We start from the raw sequence: 27225 nt of genomic DNA, 5'->3' as shown, positions 1-27225 counted from the left end.
GCATTGAACATTTTACTATTGATTATTTGGCTGTTTTATTGGTGTACACCATCCTTCACACTTCAGTTGCGGGCCTTGCATTTTGATAGGCTTACTGTCTGCCATATTATCATGGAAGCATAGCGAGGAGAAGGAGAATAAGACAGGAGACATTAGATCTGTGGAAAGAGATCAATCATTCAGAGGGCATCAATAAGGCTACGTACACACGTCAAATGATTATCGCTTCAGGGCTCGTATTGGGCAAGAATCTGACCTGTGTACAGTGGCCATTCCAATGTCGTTCATAGATCTGTCCTGGTGGATCAAGGAACGACTAGCAACAAAACACTGCAATGCAAGTGAAGCGGGGAGCGTGCAGTGGGGTGTTGCTCTCTCGTTCTCCCCTCTCCATAGAGCAGAACAGAGCTGTATGTACAGCACTTGTTCATGCATCTTTCAGTCACGTGAAAGATCCTTTCCAACAACAAAATTCCAACATGTGTACATAGCCTAAGCCTTTTGAAGACATGTCTTATGTACAATTCTGAGTTTATCAATCTAAAACAGCTTAGTACCATACAATGGAAGTGTGTAAAAAAAAAAAAAAGCCAGTGCTTTTCAGTATGATAATGTCATATCAATGCAAATAAAAAAAACTGTACTAATTTTGATCCCTCTGTTTTCCCTGATCATGCCTTGTATTATACAGATAATTTATGTAACATTAACTAATAAGGTAAAATTCTGTGTTTGACCCAATAAAGCTCCTTGAAGCAATTCATTACAGTTGAATGTTAACCATAGACAATGATCCTTAGCAGAACCTCTGATGTACCCCCATACTTTGTGATTTGATATTACCAATCATATGACCAGGCACTGCAGACAAAAAACAATATTGTGCTCACATTCCCTTGCATCTCTCCTCTGCATAACAATATGTCACATTTTAGAGCAGGACAGTGGGGTATAATAAAGTAGCCAGCCTATATGCAAGTTTAGGTAAGCAAATTGGGTTCTAAACTACAGTTTTTATATACAAGGATATCTAAAGCAGAAACGTTTCATTCCCCCTTTCTGCATTTCGGGTGACTCTTATTACTAAGTCTGCAAATATGGTGGAATCCAAAACAGTTGAAATCCAGTGAGCTCACTAGTTCTTAGGGACAATTGCCTAGCAGATTTTTATTGTCCAAGAGGATGGATAAGGAAAAGGATTTCCCCTAAATTTAAAAAGATTAATTTGTACTTCCTGCTATGCATAAAGGAAGGAGGTAAAGGCAAGGCTCTCCAGTGGGACTCGTGGCAAAAAGATATTGAACATGAGGTTTTCAATTTAACATTCCAGTTTCCATCCAAAATAATAATAAAAGGGTTTTAGCTGTGCAGGTAGTCCCTGGGTTAAGGACATCCGACATAGGACACCTCCTAGATACCAGGGGGTGGTGATCTTCTGGGGGTGAGCTCTTTCTGCAGCCTCTTGTAACTCTTTATTGACCAAGGCATATTTCTTTTTGCATATCATAAAACGACTTGCTCCAGAAGTTTATGAATGTCCAGGCTCCATAAAGATTTTTTTTTTGCTTAGTTTGTGATTAACTTACAGTGAGGATTTTATACAGTAACTGACACCACGCCGTCTAATAATATGTTGAGTCAAACATCTGTCCTAATTGCATTTTTTACAATAATGTACCTGTTCAAACTTACATACAAATTCAACTTAAGAACAATCCTGCAGTCCCTATCTCATATGTAACCCGAGGACTACCTGTACATATAATTGGAATTACGGTATGGCATAAAATACCATCAAAACCTGGTATTCTAGTTCATATTGCCCATATATTTATATGAATTTGTCCCAAAGTAATGCTATTTATGTACCAAAAAAACATCTCTTCTATTTGTACAGTACAGCTAGTACTTGATGTAGCCATATTGAATATTATCAGGTCATATCCTGTTCAGAAGCAGAGCCTTAGAAGTGAGAGATAAACTATATTCTTTACTGTAGGAATGTAAGTGTGGCACACTTCTGAAGGATAAGCCTCCCTGATATTCAAAGTTCAATGATTTTTGTTCCAAGAAATATTATTGGTGTGAGAAATTTATGAAAAACTTTTTTTTTTTTTTTTTTTAATATTTTTTTGTTTTTAACTCTACTAAGAGCTTTCACAGTTCGACATGTGCATCTGACCTGCACTTGACCTGCTTCAAGCTGCTTTTAAATTGATTTAGCCTTGCGGTGGTGGTGGTTGGGTGAAGATAGATTTAATACAGTCAGATTAAAAAGACATAATTAAAAGTCCTTCTACACATGCGCTAAATTTGCTTTCTAAGCTGCTCCTGATGATATATCATACGGTGTGAGGGAAACCTGACCAATACAAATCATTGCCAAGCATTAGCAGTCCCTTTTGGTACTTTGATTTTGTTTATTGCATTCTTAGGTAAAACATTGGCCAGCTCAATAAAAAAAATATTAAGTCACCTCTGCAAATCAAGCTTTTTTTCTCTATCCTTTTTTCCTTTTGAATAATAAAAGGAAAGCCTCAGAGCAAATCTCGAATGTTTGTGAAGGCTCTGCATCGTGTTGATGTGTGCAGGGTGCAAATGAATTCAAACGAAAATTGCCTGTCTTCTGGAATCGTACATTGTGAGGGGCGCATTACATCACCCAGCTGTCCCCTACGGAGTCTTTTTATGTTTCATGTTACTGACGTCCTGGGATTAAGCAGTCTAGCCTTAACCTTCAGGCATAAAAACAGCTGGAAAAGACCAGAGTCTGGAGCCACAGCTCAAGATAATATATGTTGTTATAAAAATAAACTGCACTTTTAAGGTCAAACAATGTTAGCCGCATATGTTATGACTCTCAATATTTGCTTGGTAATAGAAATTTTGCTGGATTGCATTTTTCTGTATACTCATCTAGTGTCCAGCAGGCAGATGGCAGGACTGCTCACTGATGCCTTTCCCAGAATTCTGTCATCTGTTTAAAGACTTTTATTTGTCCAAACAATCTCAGATATTAAATATCTGTAATGCTTCCTTGCTACGAGCTTTGGGTTCTCCGAAATTGACTTTTTTTGTTTATCTTACCTTTTGGTAGATTTTGTTTTAGCTACAGGTGGTTGCCGAGATTTCTTTTGTGATATTTCATTATTTGATTTGTGTGTGTTGTTCTAGTGTGCTTTACAAAGAAAAGAAAATGGAGATCTGTTAAGGAAAACACAGCTTAGTTTTATGTTATAGATAGAATAACTGTTCCTAGGGAAGCATGTAGAAGTTGAACAGTGCAGACATCATGCAGGTGTCACATTTTCTGTGGTTACTGCTAGTTTATTTGGAAGGTGCTGCTATTTCTGAAGAGTTGCTCTTTTTTTAAAAAAAATAATTATTGCCTGTCTTTGCCAGGTTATTTTTACTGCAAGTAAGTAAGGGCTTATCTTGGCTTCTATGTGCTTGGATGTAGGATGACATCATCAAGTATTTAACATGATGATGTCACGCAAAGTGCATTGATAATGTTATAAAGCAAGCTTGCTCTTTGTTTATGCTAACCAACATCAGGGATATATTGAAGAGTATGTATGACTGATCATATCTCAATATGGAGAATATAAGCTCTGTAGCCATACTCCAATGCTAAGCCATTTTAGATTCATTGTAGTATAGGTCAAGTTTAGCAGCATCAATATGTGTTGGTTTATTCTACAACACTTATTAATTTAGTTTTTTTTTTTTTTTTTTTTAATAAATACGTTGCTCAGTTTAATTTATATTTTATTATAAGCAAACACATGTGCCAAATGCACAGTACACAGATAATTAAATGCAGAAACAAGCTGCTCTGACAGACTAACCCCAGTCGATACCTGGCTATCCCAGTTGCGTTCAGAAACTGCCAAATTCTACCTCCCTCCCTTCCGCATTCAAAACTTTGGCCATTGGAATGACTTATCTGCGCAGAAGTTTATTAAGTTCCGGCACCCAAAAATGGAAGTCGGGATTGCTAGGTATCCTTGGCCAAAAACGCTGAGCTGCCTGTGCGCAGTTTAGCAAAATTTGACAGCTGGGCAGTGATCAGGCAGGAAAGAATAGTTATTGAAGAAGGCTTGTCGCTTATCCCTTTTTGCAAAAAACACCTACCTGGTTGCCAGTTTTTAAAGTGGGACTTTAGTTTTTATTATAATATTAATTAGTAGATGTTTGCTCTTCTCGGCCTGAATCGCTTAATTCTATAGCATTATGTAATAATGTATAAGGGCATTTGTGAATTTGCAAGGAGAACTTGCACCTACATGTAAGGTGAACTGGCTTAGTGACCACATGATTAGTTGGAGATCTGGAGCTCTCACCTCAGGTACACGTGTTTTAATTTTTTGCTCTTGTGAATAAGCCCAGCAGCTAATGTGTCACCCTTTCCTCCTGCACCATGGAAAATGTACTGTACTTTCAAAGAGTAACACATTATCTCATCAAACTAACATGGAACACGTAATAGTTCTGGCACAGGAAAAAGGATCACTTAACACTTTACTATTACTTTACTTAACATATTACTGTATCTATATTCTTTTTACAAAGTTGTGCCAACATTACTACCCAACTAAGATTTTTTTTTTTTGCACAACCATTTGGCATTCATTTACATTACTGTCCAACAGTACTTGTAAATGTCTAGTATATGATGATATAAATTGGTCTGGTATGACCATGTGTGCCACAGCTGTTGTTTAAAGGGTGAAGTTGACTGCTGTTGACAAAAACTAGAGGATTCAAATGAATAGTTATCATTCATACCAATAAAGAATTTATTATTTCTTGGCTTTAATGCTTTTCTCTTTTAATGCAAAATACCACCATGCGTGTACATCAATAATTTATTTGCATTGGAAATGGCAGAATCTATTCTGTTCACCGAAAGCAGCAAAATGTTTTGCAATATGTTAGCGTTCAATTCTAATTGTCAAAGAAAAGCTGTTAGTTCAGCTATGTTGCCAACTGTAAGATTGGTTTTTGCAAATGAAATATGGGCATCAATAATTTTTTACTTAAATATATGAAAACACAGATGAGCACTTACTTCTGTCAAGGCAAAATATGCACTAATTAGGTTCAGACCTTGACAACATATCTGAAAAAATAATTACAACAATCACCATGGATATAGTAAATGCTGGCAAGCTATTTATGGAGGTTGCATTGTCATTTTTCATATGGTTTGTGCTCCATAATTTTAATCATTCCGCTCCTTTAAAGCATATCAAAAGTATTGTTAATTTACACACCAAAAAAAAAAAAGCATTGTAGTATTTTAGGTATAGGAGATTGGAACATTTCCTTTTCTCTACTAAGGAGAATGTTGTTTTACTTTTTTTTAAAACGTTCCTTATTTAAAATTTTCAACGGGGTACAATAAAAACAGGGAAGGAGGAACAGGATATCTCAGGATTGGAATAAAACAAAATATACAGACAAATACTAACATGACAACCATAAAAGGAATATTCCAACCATAGTAGTGCACACGTGGTGTAACAATACAATAAGACTATATGAAAGTGCTTTTTAATAATAAAAAGAAAAAGAAAAGCACTGTAATTAAATAATACAACAGAATGATATGGTGGGGGGGTTGGGACACAAGGGAAAAGGGACGGGAGGAAGAGTGGACGGAAAAGTTCACCAAGTAGGGGGGATCGCTCCCATAGGGGAAATTGTGAGTGTGAAAACCATACGTAGATTTCAATTAAAGGAAGCAAGATCTCGGTATTCGGTAGTAAGCATAAATTGTGACCAGTAGTACCATGTATGAGCCACTTTCCTGCCAGTGCCCCTCATAGAGAAGGTAAGATCCTCCATATGATGGATTTCATTGACTCTACCGAGCCATGATCCAATTGTGGGTGGAGCCGGGTTTCACCAGCAAGCAGCAATATAAGAAATGGCAGCCACAATAAGGTGTCCTGATGACCGAGCTTTTGTATGCCTTCCGTGAAAATAAATTATGTTGAAGAAGGAAAAAAGCCGGGTCATCAGGGAAATCTTGGTCTGACATCTGTTGCACAATAGTCCGAACAGTGACCCAGAAATTTCGCAAGAGGGGGCAATGCCAAACTACGTGTAGCAGCGTACTTTTCTCTGTCTGACACCGCCAGCAACGGTCTGATACCTCTGGAAAAATTTGGTGTTTCTCTGGAGTGCAGTATCATCTCGAGACTACCTTGAAGCAAGTTTCTTGGTATTTTCCTGGCAATGGATGCTTTATGAGTCCAATAAAGAATATTTTCTTGTATCTGGTTGTTTTACTTTTTAACTTTTACTCATTAGGTTTTTACACTTTAGCGTTACCATAAATTAGGTTTCAGGCATACTTGGTTTCTGATATTCAGTTTGACCAGGAAGCGACTGTTTGTTTTTTTTTGTTCTTTTGGACCTAAAGGGGTCTATTTTTATAGCAGTGAATTTGACACTGAAAGATTCCTTGGTGGTCAATTCAAGTCAATTATTGCCATTAAAACACATGGACCTGGAAGATTCTATACCTGGGAATATTGCGATGAATGTCGGATTCATTGCTTTGTGAATGGACCCCACAGTGTAGTGCAACCGAAGAACAAAAATTAAATACATTGCAACTTACAATCTCTTAGATGTGGTGGTTGCATTTTCTTTTCTTTTAGGATTTTCTTCCCTTATTTTTTTCTGACATCCTGACAGTTTTTTTTTCTTTTCTGGGGTAACAACTCTCATTGGTGAAACAATGCTGTCAACCTAGGACAGGGAGGATTAAGACATTAAAACACCCCTTCTTTTTCTCTGATGGAACTGGACAGGGAAACATTACTTTAGATAACACTGCCGAGTACAGAACAGCACTAGATTTCTAGCACAGTCAACTAAAATTAGGTCAATCAATTAAAAAGTAGGTCAATAATAACAAAAAAATAAATATATGGGAAAAGTTAATTATTAAGGTTTATATATAAATGACTAGCTTACCACTTTAATAAATAAACCCCAACCCTAGCTCTCTTGACTAGACTTAGCAGAGAATTCCCTGTACTTTACACTAGTATGCCCCAACTATTTTAAAAAAATGGCTACTTATGGTTCTTGCTGTACACCATTGTATATCTAATTCAAGGCTAAGGAAGCCAGCCTAGAAAGACTGCACTAGATATTCTTACTGCCAATAAATAGGCATGGGTAGCTGCTGTTATTTGAGGCAAATAGGCACTTAAGGGTGAAGTGGTCAGCTTAGACGTTTTAATGGTCCAAGGGTGAGTGGCTGGGAATTTTTTTAAAATGATAAACTTATCCTTAAGGTTATTCTAGAGCATGGTTTAATTTGTGCTAGGCTTGATTCGTGCATATTCAGGAGTAAGCAAATAGTTGTGGTTCCATTTATGAGAGTTCTACTGTGCATGACTATACTGTGTCCAAACAGTTGCACACCATACAGAATGCGTTTAAAAAAACATACAAAGACACATTTGGTGTATTTTGAGCATTTTCCCCATAAAAAAAAATCAACAAAGTTGAGCTTTGGCTTAAATGAAAATTGAGTTAAATAGCATCTAACTTACTTCTGGGAGCTACCTACCCAGTAAACTGGAAAATAGGCTGTCTCCTTCATGTACACACTTCATGGACTCCTTTAAGCACATGGATAGCCATATCAATTCACTCAGGAATCTTCCATGTCATGGCTTAAATAGCTTTTTAAGCTCCCCTTGCCAAGAATTCAATTACATTAGGCTGGAGATATCAACTGCTCACTATCAACATGCAATTTTCTCTCTCAAGGACCATTATGGTTTGTCTGAACACGTCTTCAAGTAGAACATCAGCTCGACACAAAAAAAAAAAGAGAGCACAGTACTAATTAATAAGGGCCTTTCTCTTCCCCATCCACAATGACAAGTCAAGACTTCCTCCCGACAGATACATCATCATTAAGTGGAACTAACCGATCCAACAACTTGCGGACCTAAGGGAGACCCAAATCTGTCAGCCTGCTGCAAGTGAAAAAAAATACATTAAAATAAATTAGGCCAATTAAATCTGGAGGGACACATAGGGGGAAGTTCAAATGTCAGCGAAATCTGTGCCATTTGTCCTGATAAAATTATACATTGAGGAAAAGAGAAATTGAAAACAGTGAACATTAATTATGTGTATCATTGATCTGATTTTTTTTTAAGTGACTCTGCCTTTTTCAAAAAAGAAAAAAAATGATTGTAAAAGACACAATTATATATTTTTTGAGGATGAAGTAGCTTTTGCACAGAGCAAGCTAAAACATGTAGCTGTTTTGTACATTTAAAACCATAAATTAGTATACAAAATAAAATCCACATAAACGATACTACGTTTTCAGAGATATTACAATTTGCAGAGATATGTTATATTTGAAGGGCAAGTTCAGTAGTTTAACAACACACTTCAGCTCCAGCCCTATCTCTGTAAACACACAAACCTGACCCATCTATCCCCTCAGGTGTTTGCATCCTTGGAGGACAGTAAACTCCCATGTAGTCCAATTTTTAGCCAATGGAAATCTAATGCAGGCCTGCCCACGCCTTTTCAAAAGCCCGTAGTTTTGAATAAGGCTATGTACATATGTTGGATTTGTGTAATTGGAAAGGAACTTTCATGATCCTTTCTAACGACAAAAGACTGAATGATGAATGAATGAGTGCTGTACATCCAGCGCCGTTCTGCTCTATGGAGGGGGGGTGAGCAACACCCCACTGTGCTTTCTCCCCTTCACTTGCGTTGCGGTTGTTTGTCTTTCGTCGTTCATGAATCTACAAGTATGGATCCAAGAATGATGTCAGACAGTCACTGTACACATGTCAAATTCTTGTCCTATTCCAGCCCTGGGGCGAGGTTACTTTAGTTACACCTTAGACATACCTGTACTATAGAAGCAATATCCTAAGCTTATGGGATGGTATTGTGCCAGCAGCCAGTCTTAGACCTTAACCAGCTGGAAACATATAATCAATGCCAGAAGTTCTCATTAGAGGAGTTAGGTAAACACTTTTGACATTGATTGCTTATAGTATTAAAAACCATGTTCTTTAGGTTTACCCGAGACAACAAAATAAACTTAGTGCATGTGTGCCAGACTGACTTTTACATACAACAGTTTAAAGGAACTATAGTATCTGTTGCAAAATATGAAAAAATGATGTGTATACTTTTGTGACCTGGCTGCCCTGTATTGTAGATTTTTGTCTACTTATTGGAATATTGTTGAACAAGGTTACACCTCATGTATCCACTTTGAACCCATCATAAGTCTATAGGCCTGCCTAGTTGCCCCACTATGCCTCAACCCAAACAGGAAGTATTCCTTTGTTGAACCCAGCTATAATTTTGGCATCTGTAGTATAAAACAGATTTTAGTTGTCACACTAAATTTATTAACTGTTAATTACTTTTTAATGAACACATGAAAACATTAATCATCATGTGGTTACTTTATACGTCTAAGTGAAGTTCTTCTTTAGTATAGTACAACTGGTAATGCATTGTCACCTTTTATGATTTTGTCACATTTTCAGGGGCAGCACAATGGCTCAGTGGTTAGCACTCTCCTTCCTTTGCAGCGCTAGGTCCCAGGTTCATATCCTAGGAAGGACACTATCTGCATGGAGTTTGCAGGTTCTCCACAGTTTTGCGTGGGATTCCTCCGGGCACCGCGGTTTCCACCCATATGCAAAGCATGCAGTTAGGTAGATTGGCTTCCCCTCAAAATTGAGCTTTGACTGTGTAAAAGACATATGACTATGGTACGGATATTAGATTGTGGGCCCCTTTGAGGGACAGTTAGTGACATGACTATTGACATAGTAAAGCACTGTGTAATATGTTGGCACTTTATAAATACTATGTAATAATAATATAATAAAAGTATTTAAATGTAATAAAATGACATTAATTTGAAAGTTTTCCCCCATCCTTCCTTTGGATGTGGCCTGCACTTTCCTCTTCTTCTTCCATAGTAGTCAATCCATCAAATCTTATAAAAGTCTGTCCATTCTGTCAATTTGAACCTCATGTAAAACTGAGAAATACGTAATTGTGAAGGGTTTAACAATACATGAAGTGTTATTGTAAACCTTTGATATGGTATAATAAAATATTAGCATTATAGGGAGACTAAACGTCTTCTTGGTTCACTGCCACTGGGGTAGAGTCCCAAAATGCTCAGTTGAAGTTTTCATTTAAGATTCTCCAGCTAAGACCTGTGCTATTTGACCCCATAGTAACACAGTTCAGTGTCACATTAAGGGCTTCCTTTTTTTCCAGTAACAGAAGTAAAAAAAGTGATAGCCATAATTGTCCACTGTGATAGGCTTTTAGATGTGCTACAGGCTAAAAAGCTGGTATAGAAATACATTTTTGGGTGAATATGTATGCAGTAAAAAAAAAACAACTATCCTATGGGGAATACTAATTTTTTTGGGAAACCGATCTTATTATTTCTGTTTTCTCTGGCTGACCTTTTTGGTCTAATTTAGACCTCTAAAAAGGTACAGTTTACTTACCAGACTTTAATCTATTCATACATGCTCCAAGTTACTATATTTTTTTTGGAAAAGCCGGTATTAAATAAAGGAAGTGTTGAAATGGTCAAAAGTGGATTTGACAATTTGTTAAAGTACACATAATGGGTCAGAAGAGTGTGGAAGAGGTGTGTTTTGTGTACATACTTTGTGTTTAAAATGTCCCTCTTAGAATGTTGAATGACTTTTATCTCTGAAAGGGTTTTGTCCGTAGAGGAATTTATCTCTGCAAAGCATTTTTGAGTGTGGCTAAAAGCTATTCATATCTTGCGGCCTGTGCATATGATAAACAGAACTATTCCTTCTCCAAATCTATATCCTTATCTATTATGTATGAACAGTGTAATGGTGGTGATGAAGAGGCAAAGTATTGCAAGGAAAGAAGTGAAGCCTAATAGATTTCCGGCTTAGGCCTAAAAGATGAATCATAATTTTTTTGCGAGCCCGCACTGCAATCCCTACGCCTCTACCATGATCCCCAATACGCTCTGTAACTAATAACTCCTCTTATGGGCTCTTGACGCTTCAGTCGTTTAGAAGTAATTTAGTCATCTTTACTCAAGGGTGGCCAGTATCTGTTTAGTCATTTCCAGAAATCAAAATGCAAACAGAAAGCCACATGCCTAACATCTGCGTTTTACTAGACGTGGCTCAGTTATGCATATTTTGTTTCATTTACAAAGTGGATTAAACATATTCATTTGTTTGTGTTTTTTTATTTTCTTTCTGTTGTGTTTTGTCTGTTTTTCTTTCTCTCCCTCTTTCCTTTTTTTTTTTTTTTTTTTTTTTGGGGATGTGACTGAAATGTTCTATTTCTTCCAGTTGGCACTTATTATTACACATGGTAAAATCATTGACTATTGACACTTTCGGCATATATAAAACCCTGTTTACAGTGCTCTGCCATGACATGTTAAAAGTAAACTATTGTAAAAACTGTTATGATGTAAATCTTACAGACTATGGGTCTGAATTAGACCCCAAAGTATTTTAATTTGTTCTGACGCTATTCTATTGTTTCCGTGCTATAACTGAAAGTTTAATCTGCAGATCACACTGGGTGGAATAATTGGGGTTGAGTTGGCCTGGTTTTGATATTTTGGTTTGCCCTGTTTGGGACCCCAGCAAGCATCTTACACACTCACCCCATCGCTGGCTCTGCCCATCTATGCCATATAGAGCATAGATTCTCATTTGTGGTGAAGTGCATGACAAAAGTCAATTCTCCAATATTTTTTTGCCATCTGTAAAACTATTCCTTGTATGGGTATAAGATAAACAAGAAGTGAGGGCAAATCTAAATGTTTGGGTCACATTCAGTAATAAAAACCTGATAGAAACAATACCTCTTTCATATTTAAATTAAAAAAAAAATAGGTTGTTGGATTGCAAGCTGTATATAACCTAATGTGTGATTAACATTTGTTACGTATTGTTTTTAATATTTATTTTATTATAATTGAGAGTTATTATATTGATAATTAATACTATATACCATACTAGAATTAACTAGGCATTATCTTCACTCAAAGTTTTATTGACTTTCTTTTGTAACTTGCCATCCCTTTCCTATGTGACCAAATAAGAACACTGTCTGGGCACCTATACTGTGTTTGCATGACCACTTACAAAACCTTCTTCTATTAAAGCAAACTTGGTGGGGGTGAGCTTCAGCCATAATCAGATTATGTCACATACTTACCTGTGTACAGTCGCTCTGCACCGATGACAGATCAAGAATGGTGGACTTCTGTTAAGGTGGCAATCCTCCTCATTGGATGATGTAACCCCTGCCCATGTGCAGGAGATATATTGTCCCTGGCAGCAGCTAGCTCTGTGTATGGCAACCCTGCACACAAAGCCAAGCTTTAAACTACTTGGAGCATGTGCCATATAGTTTAGAGCTTAAACAAAAAGCCACAAGGAGTCAGGGAGTTAGTTTTTTTGACCAAAGGGACGTCAATTAGTATTGCCCCCTGGTGTTTTTTTTTTTAGTTTTTGAGTTTAGGTCCTCTTTAAGACTTTTCTTAGGGAGTTTAATTGCCAGGTGAGTTCCCATTATCATTTTCCCTCCTTTTCATTTTCCCTCCATTTTTTGTGTCAATCAGTTTTATTAAGTTTTCAAAGAAAAATAAATATACATAAAAACAATAAAGCAGAAGACACTGAATCTTATTAACACGTAGCGGCATTAGTTTCACATGACCATAAAATAAACTTCTTAAAATGGCATATACACTGATATAGAGCAATAATCTGTCAAAACCTGCATGAACCAGAGTAAAACAAAGCAATACAATTATACAGAAATGAATAAAAACACTCATAAAGAGATATAACATAAGTAATATTCTGGCAATCTTAAGCCGCATTACATCACTATATTTTCGTGTAAACGTCTTTTAACAAGGAAAAATAAAAAACAATAAACTATAAGAAAAAAAAAAAGAAGAACATTACAGCCCGAGAAGGGGGGTTGGGAAGGGGAGGGAAAAGAAAATGTACACCACCCAAGGTTTTAGAAAATATGAAAAAACTCTTAATACAAAATTAGAGAAAAAGCGCTCGAACAGATATACGAGATTATTATTATAAGTGCAATTGGAATCGGGGAGATTCCATAAACCAATCCCACGCAGACCAAACTATTTTAAATTGTTCCAACCTATCATCATCTTCCGCTACTAGCATTTCCATATGATGCATTTTTTTCTAATTCGGATACCCAGTCAGCTAAAGAAGGAGCAACAGGCTGCCTCCATAATCTCGGGATAAAGACCCTAGCTGCTGCAAGAAAATGCCGTAGGGCACCTCTTTTTAAAACTTTTAAGCGAGCCCGGTATCATAGATAAAAGAGCAACGTTGGGGGAATATGGTACTGTAGAACCATAGCAGTCATTAAATATCTAAATAATCAGATCCCAGAAACGATATATCTTTAAGCATTCCCACCAAATATGAAGCATTGTCCCCCTATGCAACAAACATCGCCAACAGCGGTCCGAGTTTGTGGGAGAAATTCTATGCAGATCCACTGGACAACAATACCACCTAGACAAGATTTTATAGTTAACTTCCTGGGCCTTACAAGTCAATGCCATCTTGTGTGTGAGGGTAAATAAAGTTTCCCAGTCCTCTCCAGTTATGGGGCCGGTCAAATCCCTCTCCCAGTATCTGGTGTATATAGGGGCTATAGCCTCAGGATTTTGTGTGAGTAGCTCATATAGCCTAGAGACAACGTGGAGACGACGACCAGGTGAGCTAACTAATTGCTCAAATTCCTTCCCTCCATTTTTTGTAGCGCACTCCATTCTTCAGTTTTCCCCTGTATAAACCTCTATTTCATTATTTATTTGTGTCCACTGAATGCCATAAAAGTTCTTACTGTATGGTATACCTTTTTATTCTAAACAGTGTGCAAGCTAACTGAATTAATGATCAAGCTTAGTAGTGATATGTCTATATATGATCCTCAAAGTGAATCTATAGCATATAGAAGTAAAACAACCTTTTCTTTTTAGGGGGGAGGGGGGAGCATTTTATTATTTCCTAAGCATTTCCATTATAAAAAAGACAAAGTAGGCTCTCCAAGAATCACATTCAGGTGCCGCAGCTTTGACCCAGTGCATTGGACAGAGCTCACAGTCAGCGCTGAGATCCAAACTGACCTTTGTTGAATTTATGTTTTTGCTGTTCAGGCTTCTATTTTTATTGTTTTTGTTTTTTTTTTTATATTCTCTTACAAGCAATGTTGTGGTGTGTTCTCAAAATTGTTTTTTATTGTGGAATGTAAAAACACATTTGGGACATAAGGACAAAACTATATACTGAACAAATTTCCTGACAAACTCCTTTAATCAAGCTCTGGTTGACCAATAATGTTCAGTATTCCAAATACTTTTTTCCATCTAAACTGTCTATGTGACCAAAAAGCACATTTTATTCAGATGTAAAACTGTCTCAGTCTCACAGAGCATACAATAATGTCTCAGATCTGCATTTAATGAGGATGACTGTTCCACTAGAAACAAGCTGTTCTGAAGTGCTTTTGTATTGTTTGATGAACACTGTTTTCAAATGCAGATTTAGGTGTATCTAAAGCCACAACTCTCATTAATTTTAGGAGTAGGGCAAAGCTTGAAGCCTTTTATTGCTATTTGTGAGATTTACCCTAATTGTCCTGGTGGCCAAGGTAGCCACGTGGGATCCATGGGGAACACTTGGCCTGATAAATATTATTATTATTATTATTATTATATAGTATACTAACCAGTATACTATATTATATAGTATACTAACCAGACTTACAAAGCTTATACTAGATATTTTATTGATATACTTGATAGACTGTTTTGATTCAAGACTGGAACATGCCAGGTGCATCAAAATGAAGCTGTGCAAAATCGTAAGCTTTATGTACAGGTCAGATGATTCTCGTCTGACGTAAACAGTCATGCTCGTCTTGAGCAAAAATCTACATCAGTCCCCTGACTGATTGGGGAAGATCGCTTCTTCACTCCTATGGAGGAGAGCACAGAAGGGTGCCACTTGCTCGTTCTTCCTCCTTCCTTCCCAATATAACAGAACAATACTGAATGTGGAGTACTCATTTGTTCATTTGTCACTGGAAATGATGACAAAATTGTCTGATGTCCATTGGATGTACGGGGATTTACAGTTTGCTTTAATTAGGAATTAGTTAATCCTGAATAAAAATGTGTGTGCACTGCCAGCATGCTGTAGAAACACAAACCCCTTCTAGTCAGCAGGCAGCATTATCTTTGATGAATGGAGAACTTTACCTTTTGCTTAGTAAGGGACTTGTTGAACCCCCTCAGAAAGACCTCTGCTTCCAAAGAGCTATAGTCCTTCTCTACAACATGCTAGCCAGAAAAAGGTTGTGGCTGCTTCTTAGAGAAGAAAGTAAACTGTTTTGATACATCTGAAAATTATTTAGATTATTTAAAGTGAAAGTTCATCTAAGCTTTAAATTGAATTTATACCACTTGTATGCCTGGCCAAAAAAAATTATTGTTAGGCATCTACAATGGGAAAGTCTATAGTTGCCTATGGAAGTTACATCCTTTACCTACTTTACCCCACAATGCATGTCCTTTTATAGGCTAGACCAGTGTTTTTCAACCATTTTTGAGCCACGGCACATTTTTTACATTAAAAAAATCCTGCGGCACACCACAAATCAAAAGTGTTACAAAATTACACTTTGTAGCTAATTCTCGCCTCTAAAAATAAACAAGGCGCTTGAGCTACCTACTGCCACCCACTGACATGGAAGAGTATTACATTACTCTGCCAGTCACTACAGCACAGGCACTCGACAATGGTAATTGGATAATTTCCCACGGTACACCTGAAGATCTCTCACGGCACACTAGTGTGCCACAGACCAGTGGTTGAAAATCACTGGGCTAGACTGTAGTGTTATATAGACATAAAAGAGAATGTGGTTGCATGCATTTTTATTTTATTTTTTTACTTTTCTGATATAAGTAGGTTGATCATCAGGCTATGTTGTACATGTAATTTTACATTGCAAAACTATTGGTTAAATGCTGGGTCTTTTTATGGCTCATGCTAACAATGAAAATGGCTAATTTAATAAACTTCAATAATAAACCTCAGATTATCCATGTCTTGAAAACATTCAGAAATGTCATTCCTTTTTTTTTTTTTTTTTAACTTGATAGCTAAGATTCATTTGGCCAAGCTCCATCGTGAGCAGTGGATAAAGTTGCCAAATATAATGACAGCTCAAAGTAAAGCTGGAGACAGCTTTGCATTAGTCATCCGTAGAGTGGATTGCTCTAGAAATTTGATCTGTCACACTTTATATAAAATTAAACCTAATTTTGGTGATTGCAAGAAATATGCACTACTCTTCATACTTAATGGAAATGTTAGATCTTTTCCAAGGGTCTAAATACACTTGGATGTATCCAGGTAAAAGGAATTCATTTTCAAGTGTAATGAAAAATAATTATCTCTCTGAAATGAAGCAAAGTTCCTAAGTGCTTCTTGCATGTTTGTGGGGGAGTGGTGTGGGATGTCCATTGCACTATAGTTTGTCAGGCATTTTTTAAACGGTGGAAACTGCTGTTTTGTATCGGAGTCAAGGTTTACTAAGCAAACGTGAGCTTAACTGCCCCCCAAAACACCATTCTCCATTTTTGGGTCATGTGACTTAGAACCAATCATTTATATGCCAACAATGCAGGTATGTCTGCTTATTATTGTGACTGAAGTCCTTGCTAATGTGTTGCAAAGGTGCCACAGATATGACAACTTACCAGTCAAGATGGTGCTGGATATATATTTGAGCCAAGTCTAAACTTTGTTCTTCAAACTTTGGTTTTGGAAGTGGTTTTGTCGTAGCATGTGCTGTCATCTTATCATATTCACAGTACTCAAGCACAATCACATTTTGTTCCACAAAATCTTTTAGATGATGGTGTCGTACATCAATGTGCTTAGTTCTGGCAATAATTTTGTCACTCTTTTTATGCTTTATTCATCCTTGGTTGTCTTCATGTAAAGTTGTTGGCTGAGACATTGGTTCTCCTAAATCTTTAAATAGTTAGTAGGATTTTTTTTTTCTCCTCACAGTGTATTTCAATACATAGGTAGTAGGACTCATATCTTAGACTCCAAGTATAAACATGCTTGTTCCATGCTGTACCCATTTTTGTGAGCAGTAGTTAAATCCTCAATATAAAGCAACTCATATGTCCACTTCCATCTATACATTTAGAGCAAAGGTGTCAAACTCTCAAAGTGCAACATCTTTTTTTTTTTTGGTCCCAAAAGGAATCTTAAATATGAATTGCAGCTGGCCCGCCGCTGCATTTAAATTGCGCCACTACCGCAATTCCTGGCATCACTCGCGTCTATAAACCAGAGGCCTCTCTGCCTATGCATGACCCCACATTGGACTGTTTTATAGATGCAATTAATGTCGGGAATTTTAGTGGCCGCATCACTCGCATCTATAGACCAGCGGCCTCTCTGCCTATGCGTGGCCCCGCATTGGGCTATTTTATAGACGCAGGGATTTGTAGTAGCGGTGCTATTTCAGTTTCAAGTTTGGCTTGCGACTTTGTCTAAGTTTTTAATTTTGGCATACTGTGTATTTGAGTTTGACACCCCTGAGTAATAGTTTAGAATATAGGTGTGGGTTGGCTTAATTTTCTGCAAATCCTTCATTTAACAAGTATTTGCTCATTTTTTTTTAATTCCATGCTGTTGCTGGCTGTGTTGTTCTAAACACTGAACTATGTAACTTAAAAAAAAAAAAGAAATTTATTTCCACCTTTATGTATTCTTTTGGTTGTGTAATGTACAGCTCCTCTGCTTGTCAATAATGAGAAAGTTTGTTTTATGATCATAATCTGTTGAGTTGAAGCACACGTACTTTGTCTGCAAAAGTAAAATCATTATCTTTACCATATTTTGTGAATGTTTTCTTTTGCAACCAAACATACTCTGTATTTTTGGACTTTCAGAGTCATGTTTGGTTTTAGACACACATTTATATTTAATTGTATCTGTACCTTAAGGCATTGCTGTAAGTTCCAAGCTGAGAGCTAGTTCAGAGATGTAACTGTTTTGAGACTCACTATAGCCGACAGATTTTCCTCCCTTGAAACAAAGTTCCTATGTACGTATGCTTTGCTTTTTTTGGTGTAATTTTGGTTAGGCATCTTTTCATTCAAAACCTTATAGGGAATTTTTGCTGTTTTCAAGGTAGGAAAATTTGGAGATTGTAGGATTTCATAATTGCCTTCTACGGTATGTTGACATCAGATGTTCCATATTAAAAAGAAACGTGCTTCTACCACTTTCACTTGAAGTGGTGTTCATTGTCTTCCACTCTATTAGTCTGAATCATAATTCTAGTCTTCCTCAGAAAAGCTTGTGATTTCCAGCTTCTGTACTCCACAGTGCAATTACCTGCGCAAAGTATTTTATGTATTGTGCCAGATGAATTGCATGATTGGACAAGATTTTGTTCTGGATAATCTGGAACTGTATTACTGTATAACTGTTAAATACAGTATACATTGAATAGTAGCGAATATGAAAAAATATCTTTTCTTTTGTAGAGTTTGAGCTTTTGTAGTACTACATAGATCTAGGCTGGGTAGCTATTGGTACTTTTAGGAAAAAATTCTGGTCTTGTGTTCCATTATGTAGCAGGTACACTTGACTGCAAAGGTCACTAACATGCTGACGACAATTTTTAAGATTCTTTAGTCAAAAATTAGAGTTTCTTTATACTGCATTGATAATGCCAAAATAGACTGAAACTGTTGTATGCAGTTCACAATAAATCACTGTATAATAATTGCCAGTATTTCTGTATTACTACGAGGCACGAAAGAAGGATATGCAAGACTCTACCTTTTATCCACAAAGTACACTTATCCCAAGAAAAATGCAGGGGCTTTCAATGCTTATCTCCTTCCTAAAGGCAGGAAGTATTTCCTAAATAGCCATAATTGAATATGTTGCCCAGATCTGCTCTTACTTTTTTGATGATTGGCAGTTGAGAGAATGCAGAGTAGAGAATGTTCTGTACATGGCCTCAGCTGGCCATTGTCATAATCTGTGACAAATGTATAATACTGCAAAAAATGTTTAAACAGCTTTATTCTAAGTCTTTACAGATGCTGGCTCCTCCATATGCAATGTCATAGATTCCTGTTATTATGAAAATATGTGTTTTACCAGAAGATAGTATTGCGATCCCAGGAATACTTCATATGTTCTAAGCTTACATCCCTTATTAAAAGCAGTCAGCAGATAACAAGCTGGGGTCACCCCGACTGAAAGTGTATAAAATTTTCTACTCTAAAGGTAATTGAATGTGGAGGATGCGATACATCGCAGTTGTGAGAATGGGTCACAGAATTGTTTATATGTAAAATAAAAATCTGTACCTGCAGAAATAATTTTCAGTGGTTTTAACAGGGAGCAGAACAGGCTTAAGGGAATCTGCTTTTGATACTTGAATATGTTGCTTTTGAGCACACTGTATGTTCATGTTTGTGGAAGGTAGCCCATACCCACACTTAATATTTTTGTTCTGGACATGTTTTCATTTGTATGGAAAAACTTACAAACATGCACAGGAGCAGTGGCAGACATAGCCAACAGAGTTAGTCCCTGTGCAGATCTGATTTGGGGCCCCTGCTGCCTAACTGATTTGGGGTTCCCAATGAGGACCCTGTTGGCTGAGGGAGGTCCGGGGCCCTCTTACAGTGGCAAACTTTTCAGCTTCTTATGCCCGCCCCTGCAAAGTAAGAAGTATTCCTGTGCAGGCTTTAGGACTAACTTCAGTTATAAACTTGAATGTTTGGGTTGCTCAAGCATTTCCATGTTTTTACCATCCTTGTCAAATAGGCAGTATTGAAACCCTATTTAATCATGCAAAGATTTATTTTCATCATAATTGTAGCTTTTTTCTACGTCTTCATTTTGTAATGCATTTAATGTAAATTGCATTTAATGTAAACTAATTGTAAAATAACCGTTTGATTTGCCGATGCAACCTATACTCCCCTTTTCTTTAATGCCCAACCACCTTGTTAAGCCTGCTGGTGCAAAGAGTAAAAGTCCTGTTTAAAATGTGGCTTGGAGTTTATAAAGGGGATGAAGACTCTCTCTTTTCCCCATGTGGAAACACTGAACCAATATCAAAGTACCAGTGGTGGTGGTGGGGAACCTTGCTACATAAAAGTTTGCATAGGAGAACACAGGGTCCACTGTAAAATGCCATTTAAGCACTGCATAATTCATTAAAATTATTGTTTTTTCCTAGATTATCCTGTATTTAAATCTTATGCTCTGATCATTTAACAGTGTTTGAGTTGGTAAACAAATGTGTGAAATAATATAACAATTTTAATCCCTCCCCATAGCTAAAATTAATTGGTTGGTTTTCAATGTTAGGCATCAGTAAAGAAAACAATATTATTATTGTCGTTATTATTATTATTTTAATGACTCAGAATGCCTTGTTTGTTTGATTTAGGATCGCTGCTACTATCATGGAGAAGTGGAGGGACATCCAGGTTCAGCAGTCAGTTTAAGCTTGTGCTCTGGCCTCAGGTAGGTTATATGTACATATTGTCACAAAATTTACATTTACGTATAGTTCTATCGCAAGCCTTATTTGTCATATTAAACCGCTTAAAAACCTGACCAAAAGCAAGTGCACCAGCATAGGTTACATAATTTACCATTTCATAAACGTTGATGATATAGGTAGTTAAAAGGATATCCCAGTCCCCTGTAAAGCTTAGGCTCTATTGGCCTTTTTTTTTGTGGTCGTCAGCCTTTGCAGTGATTAATAGAAAATCAACAAAAATGGGGAGATCTGTGGATTAACTCAACTGTCATGGGGATATGCTTGCTAAATGCAAGATTTATCTGTATCGTTGTATGTAGAGCATAGGAACTTTGATCATTACAACATGTTCTTTTTATTTAAATTTTATGTATGCTTATGTTTAAAGGAGCCTTACTGATTTCACCAATTAGGTTAGCTTCTCACCGTGCACATTTGAAACAGCAGCAAGTTAGATAGAGCCTGCTTCATCTTCTGGCTCAAAGGTATCCAACATCACCTAGCCCTTTCTTCCCAAATGTAACCACCCCTGGCCCACTGTCCCTAGATTCCAGTTCTTTAAATAATGGATGACAATACCCTTGTCTAAAGCATTTTGTATGCAAATACCTAAAAAGTCTACTCTTCCAGACGGACATCCACCCAATAATGCATTTTGAGCTTTACATAATTTCGGGCCAACCAACTACTTTTTGATATAAATGGGGCATGGTGCGATGATGTATAATAGCACCCTGTCCCTCCCACCAGCTACTAAACATGGGCATTGAAGAAGTGTTAAGGAGGAACTAGTAAAGGCAAAATAAAAGTTGAATTGTCCAAGTTGTGTAAAAGTACCAGTCAGAAGTTGTTTTGCCTGCTTTTTTCCCAAATTAATTTAAAAAAAAATGGTGGTTGAAATTAGAAGAGATCGACGCTACAGTCACAGAAGATCATATAGTAAAAAATATGCAATGTATTCGTAGAGAAGAGGTCATGGAGGAAGGGGACGAATTGCATCATAAGTTCACAGGAAATGATGATGGTAGATGTTATAACCTGGAGAAAGAAAAGCATCATATACCTGAATAACAGTCTGATGATAACCGTTCCAAAGATCAGATAAATGTGGCAGCCACAGCGGCTTTTATTTTTTTTAATAAATATCGGTATCCTAATTTGGATTCCTTGCCCAAGCTGGAGTTGGGCTTTAAAGTTGCAGCTCTTTTTGTATTTTCCAGTTACAGATGTCTTAAAAAGACGCTGAATCTGTTTTGCTAAATCTGTTTTGCTGACAGTCAGGTTCCATTAAGGTGAAAAAACCAGCTGAGCAATCCAATTAACCAATTTATGATTCAAGGTTAGTAAACGTGTTGATTTTCTCTCTAAACTTCATTATGCAATTATTTAGCAAACAATGACCTCAATATGCAATAATTAACTCAGCATTTGTTCACGGTGATGGTTTAATCACTATAATTATCAAAAATTGGCATTAAAGCTCTACCTTCGAAAATGCCTTCTAGCAAATGTTCCTTTCACTCAGTAACTTTTTTTCCTTTACACTTTGCATCCCTGAAACATCTAGCACAACATGGATATGTAATAGTGCCCCCAGTGCTAATATATTATTATCTCGGCCTACTTCTCCTTTAATAAAGAAAAGTCATCCAAATATAGATGGATGTACTTATTAGTTTATTATCAGTGTGCCGTTCCCTGACATTTGACTCCCATCGGCCTCTCGGTTTCCTCTGTGGTTTATGAAACATAATAATGGATCATTAGCTTGGATTCTGCAGAGTAGTAAATAAAGAATATCTTTCAAAGTTGCCACATGTGCAAAAAATAAACTAAATTTACAATAACTACTCATGAGATGAGTAGTAATTTTTTTATATTAGAATAGGAAGATGCTGGAGGTAAATCATTCATACCAAGTGTTGGTGATACATGAATGATATATAGGCATTAACCTGCGTAAAGTGACATTGTTGAAAACAATATAAATAAATCTACCACTTAGTGCGTTTTCAAAACATATTTATTGGGCTGCCTTATAAAACAATTGCTTGAATTTGTTTAGCTCAGAAACAACCAAAAATTTAATGAATTTGGAGTGGTCATAATTCTACACTTTTTGGCCACAACATATATTTCCATTTTCATAAATTTAGATTATGAGAATGAATGTACTATGTAAACTTTGTGTGTAGTATTTTCAAGTATATCATATATTTAGACACTGTTTAAATATGATATATTGATCCCCTGTTTAACTGTGCTAAAAAGTCAACAATGATTGTATTTTTCTAGTTTCCTATAGTAAATCATTGAACTGTATTTTCTGCTGTGCAGAATTAGGAAAAGAACAAGGTTTATGAGTTTTTTGTTATAGTAACGGCATCTTCATAGTAGCACATTTTATCATGTATTTATGTCTTCAGAAGAAAACCCCAGTTTTGCTCTACCCTAAGTTCAATACAAAGCTGCTGTAGTTTTCTTTGGGTTATGCCTGTACGATACTCTGCTGTGATAATGGCTTTTTAACGCATCCTTCATCTGCCATATGCTTTGCATAACATAATCATTTAATGTTTACTTGTACTATAGGTATGGGTTTACAAATGGTATGTATGGCATGTTTCTGAACATTGTATATGAATATTTAAAAATGTACATCAATGAGAGCGCTGTTTGTTTATTTTCAGGGGATTAATTACACTTGAAAACCGAGCATATGTCCTGGAGCCACAGGCTAATTCTACAAGCCGCCACCTCTTTTACAAAGCTGAACATATGACTCTGGCTTCTGGATCCTGCAGCCAGAATTATAACCTCTCAGGCATTTCTCTGAATGACACTTTACAATACTCTGAAGATTATTTACAAAGGGTAAGCAATACACCGTGGGCATGTCACAGGCAAAAAATCCATGTTCCTATACAATTACTTGATACATATTATGTATACGCAACAAAAGGTGCCTGGTTCCATGGATTAAAAAGCATTGTCTTATCTCTTTCTTGTTGTCAATACTGAAAACACAAGAGGAAACTTATAAATGTGATAGAAGCTTGGAACAAATGGCTAATTAGTTTATCACTTATAAGGGTGGCCCTAGGCAGGCAGGTCTCTTGTAACAGTTGGAGATTAGTGATCTAGTCAAGGTCAATTTAGTCTGCACACTTCTAGACCAAGCATTGCCTTTTTTAAGGTAACTCAAGCACAAATGAACCACAACACAAGCAATGGGATCGCTTTGTACTAACAAGCTATAATCGTATCTCGAGATTTTCCTTGTTCCCACACCTTCTAAAGCATCCTATGGACTAGTGGTGGTCAACTTTAAAAATTATAGCCGGTCTTAAGTGTGACCCTAACAGTCCAAGTTGCAAGAGCATGGCCACATACCAAAGGAGGTGACAATACTGATTCATCTATTCTCCAAATCTGAGTATTTGTTGGTGGCTTTGGAGAAAAAAGAGCAGTAGGGGACTGATATGTGCATCACTGACCAGTGAGGGGTCTGTATACAGACACCTGTGCTTTGCTTTGATTGGTCAGGGTTGTAGGTTTTTCAAAGCAAAGACTCATTTTGAATATCTATGATTGTCTGTTGTTACTATAAACTATGAAACTACAAACCTCAGCATGACTTGTCAGCCATTGAAGACATCCGACTGCAAGTGAAAAGCCACATGATTCCAAATCCTACAGCTGTTCCACCTTCCATGAGCTTTTTCACAGTTTATTTTGCTTAACAACCAGACTGTGTAAGGGTTTTTTGATCTTGGCAGTTTTACTGATCAGATGTGACATTTTATTGTGCAAGAGAACAATACTTAAATGCATCTAACAAATAAAATGAGCAGCACCATAAATCCTTATGCAGTCACTGGCTGGGTCTGCAGTGGAGAGAACAAGTCTCTTCTAACAGTAAATGAGAAATATTATTTCCAGCTGAGCCACCACCTTTTCCTTCCATATTAACTCCTATTTCAGACTCATTTCCACAATTACTTTAAAGGACACAAATTAGGGCCCATTCTCAACAGGAGCATGGAGATGCACTGTGCTGCAATAAAGCAATATTTTATTCCACCATATATTAATATTATTATTAATTAATATTTATATAGAGCCAACATATTACGCAGCGCTGTACATTAAATAGGGGTTGCAAATGACAGATGAATACAGACAGTGACACAGGAGGGGAGGACCCTGCCCCAAAGAGCTTAAAATCGAAGAGAGGCTGTCCATTCTCAACCTTTGTAACATAGTGGAACCCTTTTAATAATGTTTAGGTCTTTAGAGAACCTTTACTATAATTACTACTATATATCCACAGCTTGCAGTATATTTGTGTGGTGGTCATTGGGAAGAACACTTCTTATACTGCTCGCCAATGTGAAGAATGTCACCCTTACAGATAGCCAAAAAGATCATTGGTGTCCACTAAACTGACCTAGGAGGCACAAATTGCTTATTGCTCAAGGAAACTCTACCAACCTCTGGAGGAACCCTGGGTGAGAAACACTGATCTAGGTGGATCCAAAACCTTAACTAATATGGTTATGTGTCAAATAGTTATTTAATCTACATTTTTTAAATACATTAGCCTCCAGTATCACCTCTTTTTGTAATAGCACACTAAAATGTTGTAGGCAATGAAAAAAAAAGCTGTGCAGTAAAGTTAAGCAAAATGCGCAAGTTGCCATGTTTACTACACACTGGTGAAAGTCTGATGAAAGTAAAAGAAAATCAAAAGCCAGCAGTGTATAGTAACTATCATAATTTGTGATTGTTCCTTGTTTGACAGAGACTTTCACAATCCTTTACAACGACAAACGACTGCACAATGCATAAACAAGCGCTGTACATACAGCACCGTTCTGCTCTATGGAGAGGGGAGGGGGGAAAATGACAGAGCAGCACCCACTGCGCTCTCCCCACTTCACTTGCATTACCATTATCTGTAAATCCACGGGCTCGGTCGTTCGGACAACAGATGACGTGCACTGTACACACGCCAGATTCTCGTCCGATATCAGCCCTGAGCTGATTATCGGACGAGAACCATTGCACATGTGTATTTAGCTTAACCTACTGAGCGGTAACCCCGAGTGTGACTCGGGTAAAAACAAGATGCTGAAAGCGGTAACCCCGAGTCACATTCGGGGTAGCAAAAACAATAGTAAATAGAGCCTTACCTGATTCGCATTTGTTGAGTCACTGGGGAGTTCCTGGTGATGTTGGTGCGTGCGGACGTTCTGTTCGGGGCATGGCGGGAATTTCAAATCTTAGTATTGCATTCAATACAAAATACAGTAACTGTATTGAATGCAATACAGTGGATTTATTTGTGTAAAAACAGTACATTGAATTTCATGAACATTTATTTTAAAGTATAATAAAATAGTATGAACATGGAATTTGGAAAAAATTATTATTAAATTATTTATTTTTTTTTTTTAGTTTGTTATTTTTACATGATTTTGTGTTTCAAACTTTATTATACTCATACTATTATATTATACTGTAAAATAAATTTTCATGAAAAACAATGTACCACTTTTAGACACATAAAACCAGACAGAAATGAACCGCCCAGGAGGTTAATTCTCATGGTTGAAGAACAGGCTGCAGTATGGGACATAGTGGGTTTGAAGTCAGGGTGGAAAAAGACACACTTTAAACATATCATACAGTTACAGTTAGATTGTACTATTTCCTTTTAGATTTACAAAAAACAAGTCCTATCTGATTAAATACGGATGGCTTTGATATTTTAGAAAGGTCCTCATATTGCATAGTTTTTGTAAAATTGTAACGTGAACAGTGAACCTTAGACTTTGACAATCCTCTGTGGTTCCATTGTATTCCACTGGCAACATTTTATCATTCTAGTTACATGGTAGAAGCATAATAAAAGTATGGCAGATGAGGGAAACATTCCATTCACAAAACTATTTTGGAGCTAAACATATCCAGCAAGATTTTCTTGGAAGTGGCAAGAATCATACATCAAAAATGATGTACGTGGTTCTATTTACCCCAAGGTTGGCCCTGCTTAAGGTGAGCACAAATATGCATGTTTGTGCATAACAGGTCTGGCCTTTTTTCAGTCTCAGTTCAGCACTAATTTTAACCAGACGATACGGCTGTTTAGTGATTAGGACATTTTTTTTTATCTTATTTTATTTTTATATAATAGAGGTAATTTCTCTATTATTTCAACACAGCAGGGTTACATAGGAAATAATTGTAATTAGATTTAAAAAAGAAGCCTGTCTCTTCTCTGAATTTTCCTAGCCTTTAGGCTATGATCTGTTTGGTCTTTCTGCAAAACTGGAGCTTGCTTTCAGTGATAAAAGAAAATACATGATAAAGTAAAATAAACAACAAAAATAGGAGACGTTTGTGTAAATAATCATCTTTCTGAATATTGGCAAAGGGTACAAAAGAACATTTTCATTAAGCCTGACCAAGAGTTTGTGTCATGCTGTAAATCCAACATACTTG

The 27225-nt window shown here is 36.8% G+C and overlaps 1 protein-coding gene across 1 annotated transcript in view; it reads left to right on the top strand.

The window, feature by feature from the left end:
• ADAM12 (ADAM metallopeptidase domain 12) overlaps positions 1-27225 on the top strand; it is a 303151-nt gene that overhangs the window by 153577 nt on the left and 122349 nt on the right. The window contains exons 5-6 of the mRNA XM_072424834.1: positions 20623-20699; positions 23409-23592. Coding sequence (XP_072280935.1) covers positions 20623-20699; positions 23409-23592 — 261 coding nt within the window. The remainder of the gene's footprint in view (positions 1-20622; positions 20700-23408; positions 23593-27225) is intronic.

This window comes from Pyxicephalus adspersus, chromosome 10 (genome assembly GCF_032062135.1).
Source record: "Pyxicephalus adspersus chromosome 10, UCB_Pads_2.0, whole genome shotgun sequence".
Lineage (NCBI taxonomy): Eukaryota > Metazoa > Chordata > Amphibia > Anura > Pyxicephalidae > Pyxicephalus > Pyxicephalus adspersus.
Note: the sequence above shows the minus strand (reverse complement) of the source record. Positions and strands in the feature narration are given on the sequence as shown.